The following is a 24,845-nucleotide window of genomic DNA, read 5'->3' as shown; positions in this document are numbered from 1 at the left end:
TCATTGTTGGCCTAGTATGCTTACTACACTTGGGTTCACCCTTGAAGAAACTAATATGTTGAGAGGTTATTGTGATGCAACTCATCATAATGTTTCACCTAATAATTTTGGTCCTGCCCCTTCTCCATTGGTGCTGCCTAATTTGGATATTATAAATGAGTGATAATATTATATGGTTCAAGTATGCCACTCATGAGTTATATGTAGTTTTATCTATAGTGTTGGTATCATGTTTGGGAAAACCTTGTATTTTTCCATAGCTCCAATATAATTATGGTTGTTAATTTGAAGATCGATATGGTGTTACCTTATTTTTCTCAATAAATTTGGTTTATGTAATATGTATGTATGTATCTCTCTTATTAAAAATGCTTTTGTTGTTCTATTTCAACGGTCATTTTAGTTCTTTTCGTGTCTATTAAGATAAAACAACAAATACAAAATAGACCCAAAACTCAACTGACTTCGATTCATGACCTGACCCCGATTGCGACTCGATGGTGACAATAACCATATTTGTTTAGGCAATGTAGTAATAACAACAATGACAAAACCAAGACGTTGTTGTTTAGTAAAAGTTTAACAAGTACATACTAAAATTAGAAAGATATAAGGACTATCTTTTTACAAACCAATTAAGTTATATCAATAAGCAAGCCATCAATTCTCAAACAATACATAAAATTAATTTGATATAAGATCCCCATACATTACGTTACTAGAGCCCAATTTGCATCAAAGTATATGAAAACTACATATCAAATTTCTTTAATAGAGAAAGCTCAGTTAGTATTTTCTTTATTGCTTCATCGTCAAGTCTTGCAAGTCCTTTAGGTTGCACCATGGCAATACTTTCTTCAACAGATTTGGGGCAAAGATTACCAAGAACACATAGATCGACTTCAGAAATTGGATAGCTACTAAGAATGTGACGAGCTTGTGTAACAGCATGAGGGTTATTATACTGACTGAAACGCTTCACATATTGCAATGACTTTTCAAATACATGAGTAGTTGAATGTTCATCACACATTTTCTCATATTTGTGTTGAAGAATCAATGCAACTTCACTATTCATTAGACATTTACCCTTCAAAAAGTCGTCACCAACAACGTTTTCTTCAAATTCCATCTTTAAGTTCTCTATGTTTCTCTACTTCTTTCGATTGAAAATAACTAGCAATATCCCTATTTATAATAGATACCAGGACATACAAATCCTAACTAGACATTAGTTAAATAATTACCAAAAATAACAAATCCTAAATAATTAGGATTCCTACCATTCGTCGTACAAGAATTTAAATTTCTAAAGTTTGATTCCTAAGAGGATTTGGATTCGGAATACTAATTAATTACCTTTTTGTTGCCAACAAAATCTAAACGTGTACAATTGTTTTTTAGTTGATAATTTTACTGCTTTAGGCAATAATTTTAAATAGAAATCTTAATCTTGATAATTCAAAAATTAGTTTGAACTTGTCTATTTAGTGATATTTTGAATAGTAATATTGTTAGTTCTCTCTGGGATTTCGATTTCGAACTTGAAAACATATTTATATTTATGCGACCACTTATTCAAGACGAGAGTTGGACATGATCATTTACAATACAATTACTTTAATTTTTCAATTAGTTTAGACATGTGCATCACTTTAGTGTCTGTTTAAGAGACGTGTAAAAGAGAAATACAACCGTACAGACCAATTTTACTGCCTTGCATTTTTTGTCGTTTATGAAATCCATTAGTTTATTTGACATAGAATGAGATAAGAACACCTTGTGATCCTATGGGATTATAAGAAACATGAATTTTTAGATTGATTGATAACAAGTTCTAGTAGAGAGTCAAATTATTAGGATTTTATCTTATGGTACAGAAAAGATTGTTATACTGTATTATTATTCTTTAGATAAACATTTGTTGTAATCACATTTATCCAAATTAAGACTTCAAATTAAATGGTTAATTCAACTTCTAAATTGATGTGTAGAATCGATACGAGAGTGTACAATACAAGAGCATACCAACTTCTTGGTGAATTTGTAAAACACATACATATACTAACCAGAAGAGTGTGCTCGGATGATAAACACCCTCATCTGGCTACTTTCAACCTTGAGGGGTTGTGAGTTTGAGTTATCAAGGAAGCGAAAAGGTGCGAGTGACTAGGGAGAGGTAAGAAAAAAGACTGCTTATCTAAAGCCCTATGAGATGCTTTTTCCATGTTTTGTTGTCAAAGGCCTATACATTTACAAAGGCAAATCGAGCACCGTTGAGAATTACCCACAGTGCCAAAAACATTTCACTGTTATCGAAAAGAATTGACGACTGCTAGACGCCAGCATTATCACTTGTAGAATTGTCTGAAATCAGTTCTTGTTACCTGCAAGAAAATCAATACACCATCGCTTTTTCAGTTTAAGCACATCAGTGTCTTGCTTCTCCGCTGAGTGTTTAGAAGTTGATGCCATTTTGTTGTCTTCAGGTGCCACAAGCTTGGGAGACATCTGATTTTCTCAGTTCCCTGGCTCTTTTATACAGCATGTGGATACATAAGTTGAACTCGAGCTTATGAACGACTTTATGTCTTTCTTTCCCTCAACTTCAACCCATTTGTCATCAACCCAATCTCTTGAAGTCCTCACATTCTTCCTTTGAGTCTCCAGTAATATGTTCTCACCTATTATTGAGATAAAAAAACACCTAGGGGCATCAGTCGATGACCAACATCGATCATTTAAAATTAGACAGAAGCAAGAATTCTCATTTTATTCCTTGTTTTCAATTACTATTTTAACTTTTTAAGGTTTTTGAGACTGTTATTACTTACCAGGGAAGTAAACCTGAAGTTGATCGCTTCCACAGACATCAAATCCAGCAACAACACCTTCCCACCATCCGTCAGACCACCAAGCATCAACTGCAGCTCCTACTTCAAAAGAATAGTCAGAAGAATCCACCAGAGGTCGGGGACGAACTGTGAGGCGTCCTGTGCATCTCATGCCCAATTTATCAGAGACTGCGACTTTGTAGAAAGGAATCCATTCCTATAAATCAAGGAGAGGTGATTAGGAAGCAGGGTGAAGGGAGAACGGACAAGTAAATAAGTAGATCATAAATTACAGTCACAATGGTTAAGGTACCTCGAGCTTTTCAGGACCATCACAATCCTGGATGTCATCATATTGAACTTTTAGACGTTTTTGCAATACCTGTAAGACCTTACACCTGAACCAGCAGCCTCTCATGCCACTATCGTTGCAAAGAACCTCTAAGTTGTCATCGACTTCAAAAGACAACTTATTTTGAGGCTCAACAAGCTGAATTCCAGCCGGTCTTACGCTTGGAAATTTTATTTTCAACTTCGGGCAAGTTGGTGGTTTGGATTTTGCTATCTGGTTACCAGGAATTGACTTTCTGATACCAGAATGGCTACTCTCATCGACACTTCTACTCCCGCTAGATCCTTGCGCTGAAGGATCTTCCCGGGTTATATTTTTTGAGACCTCATCAGATATGTGCCCAGCCATTAAAGCACTTCTTCTCTTTTCACTTCTTGGGGTATCTACAAGATAACGGAAGTCAGATTCACTTTAATGTAAAGTAGATGAAAGTTGAGATAAATACAAACTTGTGCCCAAAGTACAACAACGCACAGGTTGTGGTTAGAACAAGGAGCAAAAAGTATATTTCCCTTGCAAAAAAAAAACACAGTGAAGTAATTACTTAGGAGATTAAGTTCTCATTTATTCTTCAAAACAGGGATTATCCATCTCCGGGATGCAAAGAATTACCACCAGCACACCATAAGATGTTAAATTCAGATGTACAACTAAATTGAAAATTCAGCTTGTGCCTGGAAAACTGAAGTCAGGAATAAAAATCCCAAAATAAAAATGGAACTGGAATACCTTTTCACCTTCTCCCACTGCTCCCTGCCCAAAAAACCCACGGGAGGGAGGCTTCTTTACAGAACCAATAATGGTGACATAATTAGTTTCTTTCATGTCAAAGCATAATAAGTTGCTTTGACAAAATGTGAGACGGTTATTATACCATCAAATTGATAAAGTTAGGACATCTGCAGAACATGGAGCATTGTTGCTTTTAGACATGATTATAAGACATTTGCTGTCTCTAGATTGATCAGGTGTAACAAGCAGCCAATAATCTATGATCAACTTCTTCAGCAAATGCTAAATACTAGAAATGAGAGCATTTGATGTACATATACGCCAATAAATACTGCAAATCTCATGTAACTGAAATCTTAGACTGCTACATGTTTATACATACCTGAAATAGGTGGTGATTGGTGATGCTTTGAAACCAAAAACGTCAGCCATTCCTCTACCTCTTTTCTTGTACGCCACTTTGTGTCAGAATTTACAGTACTAGTATGCCCAAAAGCATCCAAATAATCCTCTGAGACAACATATAGTATGTGCCTTGTACTTCTTTCAGTACCCATCACAGCAAGGATTAACTCCCCTGAGGTATCCTTCAAGTAGTAGTGCACAACACGACGGCCCTTCCCCTGAGAAACAACGTGCTCTTCCCACGATATAAACACATGATTATCCGTATCCATCCTGATGCCACAGAGAAACAGTTTGGATTAATCAAAAACAGCCCAGTTCTTAACACCCTCATCCAGAAACATAAACAAACATTTTAGGTAACAATCATTTTGGAAAAATAACAAGAAGTAAAAGAAGTACAAGAAATAACATATAGATCCAAAAATCAAAGGACAAGAAACAACAGGGGAAATAGTATGGCTACTAATTTGAACGGACCGGAAGAGTAATGAACAAACATAATCCTCCTAAGTTCTGCTACAATTTAGGATCCGGTCGAACACACAGAAATGATTGTAACTAAGAGCATCAGATATAAAGAAGAGATTTTTCTAACGATTAGCTCCTGATGACCATATAAACAATGAAAAACAGATCAAACCACAACTTTAAATGAAACAGACAGGATTTAGCAAAATCCAAAGATAAACTAACCTTAATTCCAGAAAACCCTCAATATAACTCAGCTACAAAGAACAAATATTTTATTTTCAAGAATTACCAACAAAGGACAAAATTCACAATGAAAAACAACAATGAACCCCAATCCCTAGTGAAAAATGAAATCACTTTGCTGATTTCCAAAGATTAACCATGAACAAGAACAAAAACACAGAACATTGAACCAGCATTGAGCAGACATCAAGTGATCACACTTACACCAAATAGTTTAGTGTTGGGAAAGAAAACAAGAAGCAAAAGAGAACCTGGAATTCAAGGAAAAAAAAGCTAAGCACGTAACTAGTGACCTCAAAAATATCAAAAGCTTGTTTGCTTTATGGAGAAACTGTTGAGGAAAAAGCCAGAGAATGCTGAGTTGTTTTTTTTGTTCTACAAGCAGTTAGGGAAAAGGATAGAGTAAAGAGTAAAAGAACAAGAAAAGAAGGACGGGGGGGGGGGAGCCAAATGCAATTGTTGCCAAGTGCCAACACAAGCAGAAGGTTGTTGAGCTTTGGGCTTTTGCTTGAACTTCTTTGTGACATGTGGGAGCAGCAAGAGGGAGAAACACAAAACTGAAGCTTTTTGAGTTTTAGCCTTACACTAACAAAATTAGTGTTACAACAGTTGTCACAGACAATTTTTTCCGAAATTAAACTAAAAAGTCCGATCTCGAATCCGTTTCACGCTCATATCAAGTCGAGCCCGTCGAGGTACAGAAAAAAAGAACCCTGCAAAATTAGATCCAATTTATCATGATTGATTAGACAACATGTTGGTTAACTATATTCTGAAACACAGATAAATATCATTGGCTTATCAAATCAGTTATAGAGCCGTGAAAAAAATTCAACAAAAGACACACAAATCCACTATCTGTAATAGAAAACTTCAATTTGTTCACAAAATTAATCATATTTTCTATGCGAACGAGGAATATAATAATATTTCATTTGGACTAATAATCGCTATGTGAATCTATTCCAGATTGGCCAGACCGAACGGAAGCAGATTGCGCCATTCCTCTGCTGAGGACTTTCATGAAATGAAAACGGGCTACATCGCCGTATGCACCACCTTTTAGTAACAAGGTAACAACAACTGTGCTGAAGCAACAAAACAGGGAAAAAATTCATCGATTGGGAGGTAACAAGATCTGTGAATCTTTGATCTATCCGCACCCATTTCCTTATTAAGCAAAGAGGAAATTGTGCAGCTCAATCAGTATGAGAATAAAGCCATACGTAAGCAAAGAACTATCTGATGATACTAGTGTGTTTCTGCTGCTGATAAACTGTTAGAACATTTCCACATCTTCTAAAATAAAAAAAGTGGTAATAGATTTTCAAGAAAAGTAGTCAAACAAACAGGTGAGGCAACATTTTTGGAGAGTCAGAGTAACAAAGCAAACACATACTCAGAGGAAACTTCATAAACTTACAACTTTTATGCATAACCGATAAGAGAGAGTGTACAATACAAGAACATGCCAACTTTTTGGCAAATTTATAAAACACGTACATACTAACCAAAAGAGTGCACTTGGTAGACAAAAGAGTGCACTTGGTAAGAGGTTGTGAGTTCGAGTCACCAAGGGAGCGAAAAGGTGGGAGCTCCTAAGGAGGGGAAAAAAGGAGTGCTTGCCTATAGCTCTATAAGATGCCTTTTCCATTTTTTGTTGTTAAAGACCTATACATTTACAAAGGCAAATCAAGCACCGGTGAGAGTTACTTATGAGTCAAACTATACCCACTGTGTTAAAAGTATTTCACCATTATCAAGAAGGACTGACGAGTGCTACACGATAGCATTATCGCTTATACAATTGTCTGAAATCAGTTCTTGTTACCTGCAAGAAAATCAATATACCATCGTTTTTTCAGTTTAAGCACATTAGTGTCTTGCTTCTCCGCTGAGTGTTTGGAAGTTGAAGCCAATTTGTTGTCTTCAGGCGCCACAAGCCTGGGAGCCATCTGATTTTCGTAGTTCCCCGGCTCATTGATACTGCAGCTGGATAAACAAGTTAAACTCAAGCTAATGAACGAATTTATGTCTTTCTTTCGCTCAACTTCAACCCATTTGTCATCAACCCACTCTCTTGAAGTCCGCACATTCTTCCTTTGGATCTCCAATAATATGTTCTCGCCTATTATTGAGATAAAAAAACACATTGGGGCATTAGTCCATGACCAACATCGATCATTTAAACTTACGGACAACAAATTAGCCAGAACTTTTTTCACTGATCAGCTAGAAAGCCAATTTATGACTGCTGAGATTAGACATGAGTTCAACTAAGAAATTAAAATAATAAGAGACTCCAATTTTGCATCCATTGGCAGTTGAGTTATCCTTACGCGAAGTTGCTATGCATCAACTAATAAGTTGGAAATCCAGATATAGATTAGGGGGACTTTTGGCCATTTTCTCAAGAATTCTCCTTTTATTTCTTGTTTGCTGTTTCTATTTTAACTTTTTAGTTTTTTGAGACTGTTATTTCTTACCAGGGAAGTAAACCTGAAGGTCACTGCTTCCAGAGACACCAAATCCAGCAACAACACCTTCCCACCATCCGTTAGACCACCAAGCATCAACTGCAGCTCCTAGTTCAAAATAATTGACAGAAGAGTCCTCCAGAGGCCGGGGTCGAACTGTGAGGCGTCCTGTGCATCTCATGCCGAATTTATCAGAGCCTGCAACTTTGTAGGAAGGAACCCATTCCTATAAATCAAGCAAAGGTGATGAGGAAACAGGGTGAAAGGAGAACGGACAAGTCAATATACGTAAGTAGATCATAAGTTATAGAATATAAAATTAAGTTATAGTTGCATTGATTAAGGTACCTCGAGCTTTTCAAGACTATCACAATCTCGGATGTCATCATATTGGACTTTCATACGTTTTTGTGAGACTTGTAAGACTTTACACCTGAGCCAGCAGCCTTTCATGCCACTATCATTGCAAAGAACCTCCAAGTTGTCACCAACTTCACAACACAGCTTATATTGAGGCTCAACAAGCTGAATTCCTACCGGTTCTATGTTTGGATATTTTATTTTTAATCTTGGGTATGTTGGTGGTTTGGCTTGTGCAATCTGGTTACCAGGAATTGACTTTCTGATACTAGAATGGTCACTCTCACCGGCACTTCTACTCCCCCTAGGTCCTTGCGTTGAAGGATCTTCTCGGGTTATATTTTGTGAGACCTCATCAGATATGTGACCAGCCACCAAAGCACTTCTTCTCGTTTCTCTTCTCGGGGTATCTACAAGATAAAGGAAGTCTATTTTACTAAAAGGTGAAGTAGATTAAAGGTTAGATAAAAATTATTTATAACTACTAGGCTTAGCATTCTTTCTACAGAGATCCAATTTTATACAGCATCAACAACTCAAAAATCATAAGCAACTTTGCAGATTATACGACAATTTACTGGGGATTCAGCTTAAAACAAGGACGTTCAAGGCCTACAATTCCATAGTCGGCTATGGGGTAGATCATCTATCAGGTGTAATCTTAATCTTTATGAGCACATAAGCTTTAAATTCTTCATGTACATATAACCATCAAGAAGAACAAGGAATTCATTGCTGAAATATGGCAACAATATTATGACAACATTTACTAAGTACATCAAAGTCTAGTATAGATGATCCCGATCTATAATTGACTAGTAATTAATTGTTATCTACATGAACATCAAAGCACAACACAAAACATATACACCAACATCAATTAAGAGCAGAGCATACTGAAGACGTTGAAAAATGCATCAACATTAATAGAATTACCGAACATGCATGATATTAAGGATCACATATAGATGCATAAGGGGAAAATGAAAAAGGGAAGAAAAAGATAAAGAGGAAGATCCAAACTGCATACAACACATTCAACACAATAGATCTTTGCAATATCGAGATATAAAATAAATTGTTCAAGTGAAATTCTATACGAGATAACAAGCAAAGGGCAGACTCATTATTATTACCTTTTTAAGAAGGATGACTTCATTATTCATTGAATCTATATAAAACACCCCCATTGCAACAACAACAACAACATACTAGTGTAATCCCACACCATCCTTAACTCTACTTCGCAGAGATAGAGAGACTGTTTTGGGTAGACCCTCAACTTCCTTTCCCCCACCACCCAACTTGAGGGCCAATTGACCTTCTCTTTACCCAAGGAAGCGTTGCACCTCAAGAATCATTTTCTTGCGTTTAACCCCTTTCTCGTTTAGGATAGAAGTTGAAAAGAGGTGAGATTGAGCCCTTGCACGTTAGAGCAAGGATGCCATCAACTTTTATGTGATACCCACAGAAAAGACATATACATGTTATCAAGAAAAAGAAAGTTGAATAGCATCAACACCATACATTCTTTATCGGTTATCTCGCCCATTAACTAGAGCAAGAACTGATTAAACAAAGGCCGAGAACTGTAAACACCCTTTCCCTTTTATGTCAAAGAGCTAAAATCGATTGTATTAGGAAAAAGAAGATATACATTCCATACTTTTATCAGAGAAAACAAGGATGGCATAGTATAGTAGGAAACTCTTATCTCGATTTCTTTTTTTTTCTCTTTTTCAATTGTTAAAACTTTTACCTCAATCTCTCCGCAAACACTATTAAAAGTGAATATAGAGGAAAGATGGACTCAGAAGGTTAGACACACCATTGAGAATACTAAGATACTAAGTAATGGTTGTATTTATTTTGTGTCTACCACAATTGTAGTCAAACATGTGGAAGCGAGCGTTTTTGTATAACACAATTCGGTGGGCATTCTAGTATTACATAGTCCCACCCTTACTAGTAATCTAATACTTCAATGGAAAACATTTTCCATCATACCACACACAGAATTAAGAAAGAAGCAGCTGCAAGAAGATAGATATTCATCAAAAAAGTAAAAAGCAATGTTAGCGCCTAAACTAATTAAGAGCTTGAAGTTTCCCCTTAAGCAATTCTTTTAAACATTGTCCCGTGCAAATCTTCTAAGGGCCTGTTTGGCCATGAATAATTTTCACTTTTTCTTGGAATTGTATTCCGGAATCATGTTTGGACAAAGAATTGCTAGAATATACTCCCTCTGTCCCAATTTATGTGGCACTTTTCATTTTCGAGAGTCAAACAATTTAAGTTTGACCGAAACTTTGTACATAGAATCGTCAGTTTTTTTTAAATGAAATTTATATATTTGTAAACTACGTAAAAAGTACTATAAGTCACAATAATTGGCAATTCAAAATAATTAAAAGATATATGATAAATTTACAGTCAAAGATAGAATTGTTTGAATCTCGAAATCTGAAAAGTGCCACATAAATTGGGACGGAGGGAGTACATGTTTTCACATTTTCACTCCAAACCACTCATAAAAATTTAACATTTTTCCAAGTTGTATTCACGTCCCAAAAACAACCTCAATTTCTAATTACCACTTTAAAACTTTTTATCAAATACTACTTTTTTTTTTTTTACGAATTTCACTTTTTTATGTCCAAAACATCCACTAAAATAGTATTAGCCCTACTAGTATCTAAGTACGGATGGAAATTCCCTCCAAGGGCAGAATCAAAATTTTGGTTACAGGTTTGGCATGACTAATAGCTTTGGTCCAAATCCGAGATTTGCGTTTAAATATTCATTGAATATGTACAAATTATTAATTTAGAAACCAATAACTTAGAAAGACTAGAGCCCAAACCCACAAACTTAAAATCCTGGCTCTGCCTCGGAGTTTCCCTCTGCCCCCACAATAAAAGCTTATGGACACTGGCAAGTAGATAAGATGAACTATAGATAAGACCATGTTTTATGAGCTTACCCCCTTCTTTTACGCTTTTTCTCGAAGAAAAGAAGAAAATGACCTAGTTGAATCAGCTATATGAATACTATATATCAATTCACCTTTATACAGACCTTAATCCAATATCCAAAGGATTCATTTGAGATGAATTTTAAACTGGTCCTCCACCTAGTAAAACCCTCTTTGGATCTTCTTGTTTATCCGGGTTTGGAACCGGAGATGTATGGGGAAACTCACATACGCAGAGTTCCCATACAATTTTAATAGATTCATAACATTGCGAATTAAAAATAGTATCTTTTCCCTATTAGGATTCTTCTTTACCGTTTATACTATAGCTTTCTATTAATTGCAGCCCAAAACCTAGACATTAGGAGCTTCTTAATCATGAGAACAAACCAAATTGTGAAGCATGAAGTAAGATTGCTATGGATCTTCTTAAAATAGCTCACATATAAATCTTCTTTAAATTATTTAAGATAGACAATATGTCATCTTACTTAAAAAAAAAGAATTTCTCTGATGATGTTAATGACATCAAAAGAAAAGGAGTTTCCTAGTGAGGTGTCAATTTCATATTGATTAAATTATGATTCAAAACTTAAAATGTAAGGATGCGCAAAATTTTATGTTGGCTGCTATATATGAATAATAACAACACCAATGGAACGATAAGAATTGCGCTCCAACATCTAAGTGGTTCGGACTTGTGTGCAGTTGTTCGATACATGTGCGAATCTAGAGATCGGATCCTTCATGATCTAAAATTTAAAATTTAGGGGTATGGGTCTAAGTACAGATACAGGTGCAGGAATTTGGCTAAAATAATTCAATATCTGAAAGTAGAGTTTTAGATTCAAATTATAAGGCATTACATGGAAATCTTACAAGTTGTTATGACAAAAACTTATTGATCAAAAGGAAAATTCTAGAAGGAGATATAAGGATAGAAACTAACATAGACATTTCTATATACAAGACACTCATTTTATTCAATTTCACCTTAGCTTTTGTTTTGATTATAGAAATCATTATATCTATCCCAAATTTCTCTGTTGACTCAAAGTATCCAAAATTAGTTGACCAATTCGGATCTCACACTCACACCCTATGCTACTCGGACTCTTCAAAAATATCAATGGGTGCATGTTGGTTTCTCCAAAAGCTGTGCATTTTTGAAGAATCTGACACGGACGCAACATCAAAAGTGGAGAGTCCACGCAACTTAGCCCACACCCATACCATGTCGACATGGGTGCAACACTGAAATTGAAAAGTCCAAGCAATTAAGTAATGTGAGTACATCCAGTTCTTGGTCCGTATGTTGTGTAATGTGTTAGGTAATAATGTATCTCTGCACTCTAAGTTTAAAAATTGATGTATTGGATCCATGAGCAATTGCTTCTAATCCAACTGATTATTACATGTTTCACTTACAAAATGTATATTTGATTTAAGCAATTTTTCTCTCTAGTCTCCATACACATTGATAATCACCTACATCAATGAAGAACGGGAAGCAAAACGCTATGTCGGGACAGGGGACGGAAAAAGAAACAATTTTGAAGAAAAAATTAGGGTTCCCAATGCTTCTCCATGTTCAATGAGATGCGCCAACCTCAGGATGCTTTACTCCTAATACCACAAGGTTCCGAGACGGAGCTTAACATGAGTCTTGGTTAAGAACAGAGATGATATAAATTTTACACGGAACACGATTCCATGGATAGTTTCATCCGAGATCGTGATGGAGGATATACCTTACGATCATCGTTTTTGCTTGACTATAGGAAATGTATTTCTTTATTCTTGATAACAAAAATAAAGCAAACTTGATGAATATTGTTTATATAATAGAGAATAAATTTAAATTTAAAAGATTGAATAGTAGTCCAGCTGTCTTAGTTAGATAGTAAGAAGTATAGAATGAAAAAAATTAGCAAATATCATTTAATCGGATAATTTAATCCTAACATAATGAACAACGTTTACCCTTAATCTCCTCATCTTCATTGAATATTACAAATCTTACAATTCATTGCTACCACTAGGCCATACTCTGTGGAGATAATCTCGTAATTTTTGTAACTTGATAATAGTGAGGAAACCTATAATATGCATGACTACTTGTCTATTGCCTGGCGAAGAGAGTACAGAAGAGCCTCTCAACAAGGGCAGGACAAAATACCCTGTGAAGGTTCCTTTTTAGGTGGTGTGCTTTTCTTGGCTCATAGAAAGAAATGCTTGCCTCTCATAGGATAAAGTTCAAAGAAGGGAATTTCAACTGTGTTCTAGATACTTTTTGTGCTGCTAGGGAAAACAACAGTCACTGATTCATTCATCGTCCTGTTACTGGGAAATTATGGTGACTATTCTTGAAAATGGTAGGAATCAGATAGTCAATGCCAGCAACAAGGGTTGATTTATTGAAATGTTGGAATCAGAATGACGGGGCAGTTAGTCAAAAAAAATTGGTGGAAACTTGTCCTTACTTGAATATGGTGGACCATTTGGAAGTAGATGAAGACAAATACAATTTTGTGCAGAAAGTCAAGATGAATTGTATTTTTGGTATAAAGAAAGCTATGTTGAGGAGGTTGAATCACTAGTTGACATGATAGGATCCTTGTGAAGAAATAGCCTAAGCTTGGTTGGAATTTTGTGAAGTCTTTTTGCACTGTTATGGTGCAACTTTAATAGATACCGGTAGATAATGTTAAGACGTCACAAGATTAGCCATAACTATTGTTCTATATTAAGTTTTTCTTTTGATGATATAAGTTGTTGTATTGAAAAGGCATCAAGGAGATGCATGAAAGATAACAGATCAAATGGTTATAACTCCAAACAGCGCAAACAAAACAAGTAAGAGCTGGGGGTTAAGAACCGAAAGCAAAAAGTTCAAGGCTGCTAATCCACTGAGAGGAAACGGATGAAATTTAGAAGGGGATGATATCATTTACAGGGGAAAGGTTGCTCCAGCTATAAAGATTCAACAAACACTAGGATCTCAGAGAGCAATTGGGAGTTAAAATCCATCATTACATCTTTTATTTCTTTCCTTCCATAAATACCAAAAAATGCAAGCTGGGATCATCTGCCAGATCTTGTTGATGTTCATGTCACTTTCCATGAACTCTAACTTTCAAATGCTCGTTTTAGGTTGAGGGTGGTTGTCCAGTTAATTCCAAAAAATTCCAAAAACATAGTCAAAGGTCAGCTGCCTCAGGGCAATGCAGTAGCAAGTGGTTTACAATCTCTAAGTTGTTTTGGCACATAAAACACATGGTCACCACTGGAATGCCTCTTTTTCTCAGGTTGTCCTGGGTTAAGATGGCATTGTGAAGGGCTGTCCAAGGGAAACACTTAACTTTTGGCCATGGTTTTATATTCAAATGATTGTATCATGTTTTCACTGTGAAGATGCCTCTCTTCAGGCCCCCCTCTCCCCCCCTGGGTTAAGATGGCATTAAATGATTATTATATTTAATATGTGTTTCAACAATTAAACGGAACAGTTGAAGTCCAAATCACATAGTAATTTAGGCTTTAGGATTGAATGACTCAAAATATTATACTAAACCAAAAACCTGTGTGCTGCACATTTATAAGTACAACAACACAGAGGAGACAGTGGTTAGAACAAGGAACACAAAGTATACTTTCCTTGCAAAAACAAAGCATACTGAAGTAATAACTTAGGAGGATAAGCTCTCATTTATTCTTCAAACAAGGATTATCCATTTCTGTGATACAAAGAACTACCATATCAGTACACCACTCTAGGTAAAATCTAGTTGCACAACTAAATTGAAAATTCAGCTTGTGCCTGGAAAGCTGAAATCGGGAACAAAAGTCACAAAATAAAAATGGAACTGGAAATAACTTTTCACCATCTCCCACTGCTCTATCCCCAAAAAAACCCATGGGAGGGAGATTTCTTTATGGAAACAATAATCACGACATAATTTAGTTTCTTTCCTGTCAAAGCGTAAGATTCTTTCATCTACAAACTCATCAAAAAGGGATTTTTCATCTTCATATTAGATTAGCAAAGCACTGTAGCGAATGAATAGTTCAAAAAAAGTGAGACTGATATCAACCCATCAACTTGATAAAGTTTGGTCATTCGCAGAACTTGAACATAGTTGCTTTTAGACATGATCACAAGACATCTGCCGCTAGATTGATCGGGTGTAGCCAGCAGCCAATATTCTATGATCAACTTCTTCAGGAAATGCTAAATACTAGAAATGAGAGAATTTGATGTACATGTACGTCAATAAATACTGCAAATCACATGTAACTGAAATCTTAGACTGCAACAGGATTATACATACTTGAAATAGGTGGTGATTGGTGATGCTTTGAAATCAAAACTGTCAGCCATTCCACTACGCCTTTTCTTGTACGCCACTTTGTGTCAGAATTTATGGTACTTGTATGCCCAAAAGCATCCAAATAATCCTCTGAGACAACATATAGCATGTTCCTTGAGCTTCCTTCAGTACCCACTACAACAAGGATTAACTCCCCTGAGGTATCCTTCAAGTAGTAGTGCACAACACGACGGCCCTTCCCCTGAGAAACAACGTGCTCTTCCCACGAACTAAATACATGACTGTCTGTATCCATCCTGATGCCACAGAGAAACAGTTTGGATTAATCGAAAAATAGCCCAGTTCTAAACACCCTCTTCCAGAAACATAGAATCAGTTTAGGCTAAAGAATCATGAGCAAACATAATCCTCCTAAGTTCTGTTACAATTTAGGACCCGATCAAACAAACATAAATGATTGTAACAAAGAACATCAGATACAGAGAACAGATTTTTCCAACAGTTAGCTCCTAATGATCATATAAAAAATGAAAAAAAACATAATCAAACCACAACCCCAAAATGAAACACAGACAGAATTTTGCTTAATCCAAAGATAAACCAACCTTAATTCCAGAAAACTCTCAACAGCTAAGCTACTAAGAACAGATAAACTTTTTCAAGAATTACCAACCAAGGATCAAATTCACAATGAAAAACAACAATGAAGCCCAAACCCAAGTGAAAAATGAAATAGGGTTTGCTGATTTTCAAAGATTAATCATGTACAAGAATAAAAACACACAATATTGAACCAGCATTGAGAAGACATCAAGTGCTCACACTTACAAGCAGCAAAAAAGAACCCAGAATTCAAGAAAAACAAGCTAAGCACGTGACTAGAACAAAAACACTTAAAAGAGAAATGGGTTTGCTGATTTCCAAAAAGATTAACCATATACAAGAACAAAAATACAGAACATTGAACCAGCATTGAGCAGACATCAAGTGATCACACTTACATCAAATAGCTTAGGATTGGGAAAGAAAACAAGCAGCAAAAAAGAACCTGGAATTCAAGAAAAACAAGCTAAGCACGTAACTAGTACTGACTGATCTCAAAAATAGCAAAAGTTTGTTGCTTTATGAAGAAACTGAGTTTGAGAAAAAAGCCAGAGAATACTGAGTTGGGTCTTTTGTCTACAAGCAGTGACAGTTAGGGAAAAGGATTGAGTAAAGAGTAAAAGAACAAGAAAAGAAGAAAGAGAAGGAGGTAGAAAAAGCCAAATGCCATTTTTGCCAACACAAGCAAAAGGCTGAGTTCTGGGTTTTCGCTTCAACTTCTTTGTGACATGTGGAAGCAACAAGAGGGAGAAACACAATACTTAAGCTTTTGAGTTTTAGCCTTTACACTAAACAAAATTAGTGTTACAACAGTATTAGTCACAGAAAATTTATTCCAAAATTAAACTAAAAAATCCGATCTTGAACCCGTTTCATGCTCATGTCAGGTCGGGGTTAGTGAAGAAAGAAAAAACCTGCATGCTCATGTCAGGTCGGGGTTAGTGAAGAAAGAAAAAACATGCAAAATTCTATTCATTTTATTGTAATCGATTAGTTAATATGTAAGTTAAATGTATTTTTAAACATGAAAAATATCTTTGGCTTATCAAATTATTTGTAGAGCTGTGAAAAAAATTCAACAAAAGACGAAAACAAATCCACTTCCGTAATAGAAACTTAAATTTGTTCACAATATTAATCATATTTTCTGTGCCAACGAGGAGTATAATAATATTTCATTTGGACTAATATTCTCTATGTGAATCTCTTCCAGATCGTCCAGGCCAAATGGAAGCAGAATGCGCCTTTCCTCTGTTGAGGACTTCCACGAAATGAAAACGGGCAAACATCGATGCTCCACCTTTTAGTAACAAGGTAATGACAAGTGTGTTGAAGCCACAAAACAGGGACAAAATTCATCGATTAGGTGGCAACAAGGTTTGTAGGTCTTTGATCTATCAGCACCCATTTCTTTTTAAGCAAAGAGGAAATTGTACAGCCCAGTCAGTACAAGAATAAAGCCAGATTAAGGTATTTATGTAAGCAAGAACTATCTTATCATACAAGTGTGTTTCTGCTGTTGATAACTTGCAGTTCCTTGTTAAGTTGTATGAAATTTCAAACATGCGATGAAATGCAATTTTGAGCCAAGGGTCTATCCAAACAGCCTTTCTATCCCACAAAGGTAAAGGGGGGTAATAGTTGCGTACATCTTACCCTCCTCAGACCCCACTTTTGGGATTGCACTTGAGCCCACCTCACGGCCCAAAAGACCAGTCCTTTATGATATTGCAATTGTAAACAGCTCTAATCAGCAAATTTTGAATTGATTAATTAAGAGTATTAATTATCAATCCAGCTATGAGGCCGTTCCGTAAAACTAAAAATAAACAGTGCATTACTCGAAACAATCAGTATATAAGACAAGACAAAGAATAATAGATAAAGGAGAAGGGGGTTTAACCACTTCTTTTTTTAGCAAATAAAAAGTTCATGCTGTTTCTCTCTGGGAACATGAAAAAAGCAATCTGACAGCTTTAGTAATTGAAACCAAAAAATCAGCGATCAAAAGATAACTTAATAAGAATCAAGAGGCTGTAACATGATAATGGAAAATCAGACAACAATATTTCTCTGTTCACTTAATTTGAAATACTAAATGAAACCACAAAATAATTTGTTTTGAAATGCCAAAGAATGCATACCAGACAACACATTCTTAATGCTACAAGGATGTGTATCAGTTTCTCTTCCGAGAGCACTTTTCAGAGTGAGAATTTCATTAGGTAGTTGGTAATCATCTTATTCACCACTATATTTGACATCGTGAATAATAGGGATCTTATAGTTACCACTAGTTGAGTCATAAGGCAAACCCAAAATTCCTCCAGGAGAAGTCGTGGATGTGGAGGTACTATTAATTCTCTTGTGGAGAGATTACATACCAACATGTTGGGTGTGTCGAAATCCACATTATCATCACAAACCGTGATAATAGTCAAGCCATTGCAAAATCAATTGATTGAGCAAAACCCTGGTTTAGAGTTTGAAGGGAAATCAAGTTTCTGTAAATCATCAACCAGTTGAACCGACAACAAAAGACAACGATAGATTGAAAATATACAATCCTTGTGGCACTTCTGGCAAATAAGAAATTTGTGGGAATTTTGGTCATTCTTAGCATATTTGAGATGTTTCATCTTAAAGTAAGGCTCGAAGATCAATGTTTTCCAAAATTTTGTGACACATTTGAAACGAAGAAGAGACCGCACAGGTAATTTCCTAAGTATATCAGCAAGTATTTCCTCTGAGAAGTGACAACTGGGACATAGACAGGACAACAAAGAGTGATCATAGTATTTGAATATTAGACATTTCAACCAAGAGTTTTAAGAAGATACTACTTACAAACAATTACTAATAAAATTGATACTTTCAAGTAGAGGAAGGGACAGATGAGTCAAGTACTTTTAAGCATTCCCATCATGTTTGACAAAATAACTCACTGGATACATCAACTGGTGTCTGAATAAAAGGGACTACAAATTTGACTTTCTATTACAACCAAATACTATAGCAATGACAACAAACAACATACTCAGTGTAGTCCCACAAAGTGGAGTCTCAGAGGGAACAATGTATGCAGACATTACCCCATACCTCAGAAGTGGAGAGGTGGCTTTTGGTAGACCCTTGGCTCAAATACCATTGCAATGCGCACTAAAATTTTCCCACTAGGTCCAACACATTTTTAACAATTAAAGTAAATTAAGCATAGGAATTATACACCTTTTAGCCAAACAACAAAAATGTGGTTAACAAAAGAACTCACCTCATCAACAACATCCATCTGCTTTGAAGGCTTTTGAATTCTTCCTTTGTTGGCAATTCGCTTTTTGTGTTCGATTTGAATGCTAGGGTTATTTTATATTGTGGAGGGAGTGCGTGCACGTGAACTACCCATGTACCTATCTCCACTAACACAATAGCAAAAACATCACGGGGCGGGTGTTTTGATACCGTCATTTAACTTGTACTCATCTTTTTCAATTTTTTGCACATATACCATTTCAGAAATGCCATGTCTGAAGTTAGACTAGACAAAATCAAACTTCAGACATAGTGTCTAAAATTTTATGCGACTGAAATTCTGATAAAAATGGTTGAACTTTATCATATATGTCCAAAGACCTTTTCTAGGTCTTTGTACTCATTATGTCTAGCATTGAATAGACCGAATATTCACCTTATCAAGATCTCAAATCAATGATGAGGTCTGGTTGGCACCTCCTAAATGGGTGTCCAAATTGGACTGAATCCTTTGTCGGGCTATGGTTCCGTCAAAGATATGGAGTAAGACATTGATTTCTCAATAAGATCATATTTTTATTGTATGATGAACCCGGTGGAAAGTACAGGAACAATTTTGTCCCTTTTTCCGTAATTTGAATTACAAGCCACAGAGTCAAAAGAAACTGATAAAATTGCATCCAAAAGATGAACCAACTAAATTTACAAACAAAACAACTCAGATAGTGGTAAAAATGTGAGAGCTTTTTGCCAACATAGCAAACACATACTCAGAGCCGGAAACTTCATAAAGTTAAAACTTTTATGCATAACCAATAAGAGAGAGTGTACAATACAAGAGCATACCAACGTCTAGGCTAATTTGTAAAACTTATACATATAGTACCAAAAGAGTGCGCTCAGATGCTAATTACCCTCCACTTCCAACCCTGAGGTTGTGAGTTCGAGTCACCAAGAGCGAAAAGGTGGGAGTTCCTAGGGAGGGGTAAAAAAAAAGAATGCTTGCTTATTGCTCTTTAAGATGCCTTTTCCAAGTTTTGCTGTCAAAGACCTATACATTTACAAAGGAAAATCGAGCACCGTTGAAAGTTACTTACAAGTCAAAATTTACCCAGTGTCAAAAGTATTTCACCATTATCAAAAAGAACTAACGACTGCTAGACGCCAGAATTATCACTTGTAGAATTGTCTGAAATCAGTTCTTGTTACCTGCAAGAAAATCAATACACCATCACTTTTTCAGTTTAAGCACATCAGTGTCTTGCTTCTCAGCTGAGTGTTTAGAAGTTGATGCCATTTTGTTGTCTTCAGGTGCCACAAGCTTGGGAGCATCTGCTTTTCGCACTTATCAGGTTCTTTGATACTGCACTTGGATACCTCAGTTAAACTGGAGCTTATGAACGACTTTATATCTTTCTTTCCCATAACTTCAAGCCATTTGTCATCAATCCAACCTCTTGAAGTCCTCGTGTTCTTCCTTTGAATCTTCAATAATATGTTCTCGCCTGTTATTGAGATAAAGAAAAACACCTTGGGGCATCAGGCCATGACCAACATTAATCATTGAAAATCCAAGACAACAAATGCAAGGTCTATTGTTTAAAGTTTTTCCACTGCTGAGTTAAAAAGCTAATTTATGACAATGTTGAGCTTAGACATATGATTTCAAGTAAGAATTGAAAATAATTAGAGACTCCAAATTTTCATTTATTGGCTGCTGAGTTATCCTTAGGCGAAGTTGCTATGCATCAACCAATAAGCAAGAATTCTCCTTTTATTCCTTGATTTCTATTTCTATTTTAACTTTTTAGTTTTTTAGGACTGATATTTCTTACCAGGGAAGTAAACCTGAAGATACCGCTTCCACAAACATCAAATCCAGCAACAACACCTTTCCCCTATCCATCGGACCACCAAGCATCAACTATAACTCCTAGTTCAAAAGAAAAGTCAGAAGAATCCTCCAGAGGCCGTGGACGAACTGTGATGCATCCTGTGTATCTCATGCCCAATTTATCAGACTCTGCAATTCTGTAGGAAGGAATTCATTCCTACAAAATCAAGCAAAGGTGTTGAGGAAACAGGGTGAAGGGACAACGGACAAGTCAATATATGTAAGTAGATCATAAGTTTTAGTATATTAACTTAAGTTATAGTAGCAGTGGTTAATGTACCTCAAGCTTTTCAGGACCATCATAATCCTGGATGTCATCATATTGAACTTTCAGACGTTTTTGTGATACCTGTAAGACCTTACACCTGAACCAGCAGCCTCTCATGCCACTATCGTGGTAAAGAACCTCTAAGTTGTCACCAACTTCAAAAGACAGCATATATTAACGCTCAACAAGCTGAATTCCAACCGACCCTATGCTTGGAAATTTTATTTTTAACTGCGTAAGTTGATGGATTGGCTTTAGCTATCTGGTTACCAGGAATTGACTTTCTGATACCAGAATGGTCACTCTCACCAACACTTCTAACAAGGATAGACTTACATATCGCCCCTCGTCCAAAACGCCATGGAAAACAACTCTGAGCAATCGGTGGGTCAGTGGTTGGGTACCCAGCGCAGCATCTCCTTGAGCAGCAGCAAGAGCAGTTGGAGATGTTCTGGACCTATCCAGGAAATGGAGTAGGTTAACGATTTTAAGAACCACCTACTTCCCCTTTCCCGCATCAAGAAGATCATGAAAAGGATGTCCTCATGATCTCAGCTTAAAATAAGGACATTCAGCTTGTGCCTGGAAAACTGAAATCGGGAACAAAAATCACAAAATAAAAATGGAACTGGAAATAACTTTTCACCATCTCCACTGCTCCCTCCCCAAAAAATCCACGGGGGAAGGCTTCTTTATGGAAAGAATAATCGCAACATAATTTAGTTTCTTTCCTGTCAAAGCATAAGATCTTTCATCTACAAACTCATCAAAAAGGATTTCGCATCTTCGAATTAGATTAGCAAAGCACAGTAGCCGATGAATATTTCACAAAAAGTGAGACTGATATTAACCCATCAAATTGATAAAGTTTGGACATTCTCAGTACTTGAACATTGTTGCTTGTAGACATGATCATAAGACATGTGTCATCTCTAGATTGATCGGGTGTAACCAGTAGCCAATAATCTATGATCAACTTCTTCAGGAAATGCTAAATACTAGAAATGGGAGCATTTGATGTACATGTACGCCAATAGATACTGCAAATCTCACGTAACTAAAATCTTAGACTGCAACATGATTATACATACTTGAAATAGATGGTGATCGGTGATGCTTTGACACCAAAAACGTCAGCCATTCCACTACCTCTTTTCCTGCACGCCACTCTGTGTCGGATTCATGGTACTTGTGTGCCCAAAAGCATCCAAATAATCCTCTGAGACAACATATAGCATGTGTCTTGAACTTTTTTCAGTACCCACAACAACAAGGATTAACTCCCCTGAGGTATCAAGTAATTGCACAACATGACGGCCCTTCTCCTGAGAAACAACGTGCTCTTCCATAAACTAAATACATGATTATCTGTATCCATCCTGATGCCACAGAGAAACAATCATTTTAGGCTAAAGAGTCATGAGAAACATAATCCTCTAAGTTCTGTTACAAATTTAGGACCCGAACTGAAATGATTGTAACTAAGAACATCATACAGAAAGAAGACATTTTTCCAACTATTCGCTTCTGATGACCATATAAACAATGAAAAAACAGCATCAAACCACAACCCCAAATGAAACACAGACAAAATTTTGCTTAATCCAAAGATAAACGCTCAATACAACTCAGCTACAAAGAACACATTTTTTTTTCAAGAATTACCAATAAAGCCCAAACCCACATGAAAAACGAAATGGGATTTGCTGATTTTCAAAGATTAACCATGTACAAGAACAAAAACACACAATATTGAACCAGCATTAAGCAGACATCAAGTGATCGCACTAAAAACAAATAGCCAAAGTTTGTTGCTTTATGAGAAAATAGAGCTTGAGAAGGCCTCAAGAGTATCCTTCTGGTCATGGGAGCCAAGGTTTTGTTTCTTTTATTTGGGACCTAAAAAAGAAATCTATTTAATTAAGGAGATGATTTACTTGGAAGTACAAATTTAATTCAAACTAAGGCTTGTTTGGAAAGTGATTTTCGTAATTGAATTTGGTGTAATTGGGTATCGGTCAGCAGGTAAATTTGGTGTAATTGGTATGGGTAATTACACTTTTCATTTCATACGGAGGGGTTGTGAATTACTCGAATTACATGGTATAATTGCAGGCTACTTTTAAAATTTTAATTTTTTTGTTTTAATATGATTTTTATTTTTATTATTTTAAATTCTTCATAAAAAATCGTTAATATAATGTTGTTATGGACTCACGTGTTCCTTTTTCTTTTAATTCATATTTATGTATCTTATGTTGAATTTTGACATAAGAGTAATATGTTAAAAAGAAAGTCGTCCTCTCTCTAAAGGGGCTTATACACTCCATGACTTTCTAATGTTACGGACAATTTAGAAAGAAAGACGTGCAAATTAGAAATGGAGGAAGCTGCCCTTGCAGATAAGATGACCGAGATATGGAACATGGAACTCGCGCTTCAGAATCCCTTTCAGGTAGTAGGACCCCTTTGTGAATTTTTCGTTTTGAATTTATAACTTATGCTATATTTTCAATTTCATTTAGGAGTATTGACTTGATATTTTACATTGAAGCTATTTTTTTTAAGTTAAACTTGATAGATTATCGTTTTGTCAAATGTATTATAATTTCATGACATTATATTTATAATATTAATCTTTTTGTCAAACATGCATTTTATGATGTTTATAGAAAATTTATACTTTTAATTTTTATGATTAGTTTAATTAAAATTTACCAAATTGAAAAATATAAATCAATTATATTCACACGTGTAAGGTAATATGAAACGGAGGGAGTACTTATTTCAAGTAATATCCTTCTTTTTCATAATTATTCACCAAAGAAAAAAAAAGATCCACACAAGTTTTTACCTTCAATTATTTGGGTGTTTCCACGTAATTAAGCTCATACATTGTATATTTGTATTAAATGTACGTTTTAAGCATTTGGATACTCGTAAGTCTAACTTGATTACCATCCAATCCATAATGCATAAACCACGATGTATTAAATAGCCATTACAACTAATTAATCATAATTAAATTAATCAAGCACGTACACCATCCTAATTAATTCCCTAATTAGTTAGCCGAGAAGAACATCTTCAATAATAGTGTAGTCAATTTACTTTTTTATTTTTCATTTTACTTCGCCCTTGTATTTTAAAAATAAAAACAATCAATTTATTTGTCCATTTTGCGAATTAAGAGGGTTTTATTACTTACGGTTTTTTTGTACTGTCCTTATTATTTTGTTAACTAGCTACCTAAACTAATAGTAGAAATAGTCAAATTTAGAATTCTGAAACATTATTAATAAAGTAGTTTCGTAAAAGAAACATTTACAGTAATTTCTTAAAGGGTGTGTCAAGTCAACATGAGTCAAGTAATATAAAACAAGAGTACTATCGAAATTGAATAAAAACCCTTGAGATGCCAACGTTTAATTGGGCCAGTAAGCATATCCTATTTCTTTGATTTCATTCAAATTAAATATTAATCAATATATCATTTATAAAAAAATTCACGTATTTGATTAATTTCCCACATTATATTTACTCTTCATATTCGTATCACAAATCCCTATTATAGCACCTTGTTAATACTAATCCCACGTCCTCCATGTTTTTTTCTAAGCAATTATCACTCGAATTAATCCCACTATCA

The 24,845-nt window shown here is 35.5% G+C and overlaps 2 protein-coding genes across 7 annotated transcripts; both read right to left on the bottom strand.

The window, feature by feature from the left end:
- Positions 1–751: 751 nt before the first annotated feature.
- LOC125852292 (DNA-directed RNA polymerase II subunit 4-like) lies at positions 752–1,132 on the bottom strand. The gene has a single exon (XM_049532021.1). It carries the CDS (start codon positions 1,130–1,132, stop codon positions 752–754), a length of 381 nt encoding a protein of 126 aa, XP_049387978.1.
- An 819-nt stretch (positions 1,133–1,951) lies between these two features.
- On the bottom strand, positions 1,952–20,341 carry LOC125852307 (uncharacterized). 6 transcript variants are annotated; one of them, XM_049532061.1, is made up of 6 exons: positions 17,930–18,081; positions 15,183–15,478; positions 7,866–8,287; positions 7,527–7,743; positions 6,872–7,168; positions 4,325–4,596 (listed from the first exon to the last, which is right to left on the bottom strand). In XM_049532061.1, the coding sequence occupies exons 2-6, from the start codon at positions 15,475–15,477 to the stop codon at positions 4,508–4,510; spliced, it is 1,320 nt and encodes a 439-aa protein (XP_049388018.1). In that variant the 5' UTR covers position 15,478; positions 17,930–18,081; the 3' UTR covers positions 4,325–4,507. The 6 variants fall into 6 exon arrangements, with proteins under 6 accessions (XP_049388019.1, XP_049388018.1, XP_049388014.1 ...); XM_049532057.1 differs by lacking the exon at positions 17,930–18,081 and adding an exon at positions 19,057–19,265 and having other exon boundaries at positions 4,341–4,596; XM_049532060.1 differs by lacking the exon at positions 17,930–18,081 and adding an exon at positions 20,244–20,341 and having other exon boundaries at positions 4,343–4,596.
- Positions 20,342–24,845: the final 4,504 nt, after the last annotated feature.

The sequence above is a fragment of the Solanum stenotomum genome, unplaced genomic scaffold (genome assembly GCF_019186545.1).
Source record: "Solanum stenotomum isolate F172 unplaced genomic scaffold, ASM1918654v1 scaffold3345, whole genome shotgun sequence".
Taxonomy (NCBI): domain Eukaryota; kingdom Viridiplantae; phylum Streptophyta; class Magnoliopsida; order Solanales; family Solanaceae; genus Solanum; species Solanum stenotomum.
Note: the sequence above shows the minus strand (reverse complement) of the source record. Positions and strands in the feature narration are given on the sequence as shown.

Bases quoted from the DNA above. Each gene is read 5' to 3' on its own strand.
- LOC125852292 (XM_049532021.1), bottom strand. From the start codon at position 1,132: ATGGAATTTGAAGAAAACGTTGTTGGTGACGACTTTTTGAAGGGTAAA.
- LOC125852307 (XM_049532057.1), bottom strand. From the start codon at position 19,250: ATGACGGTATCAAAACACCCGCCCCGTGATGTTTTTGCTATTGTGTTA. The intron at 8,288-15,182 runs GTATGTATAATC...TTTATCTTGTAG, and splicing joins CCAATCACCACCTATTTCAA to ATACCCCGAGAAGAGAAACG. The intron at 7,169-7,526 runs GTAAGAAATAAC...TCTCAATAATAG, and splicing joins CCTTCAGGTTTACTTCCCTG to GCGAGAACATATTATTGGAG.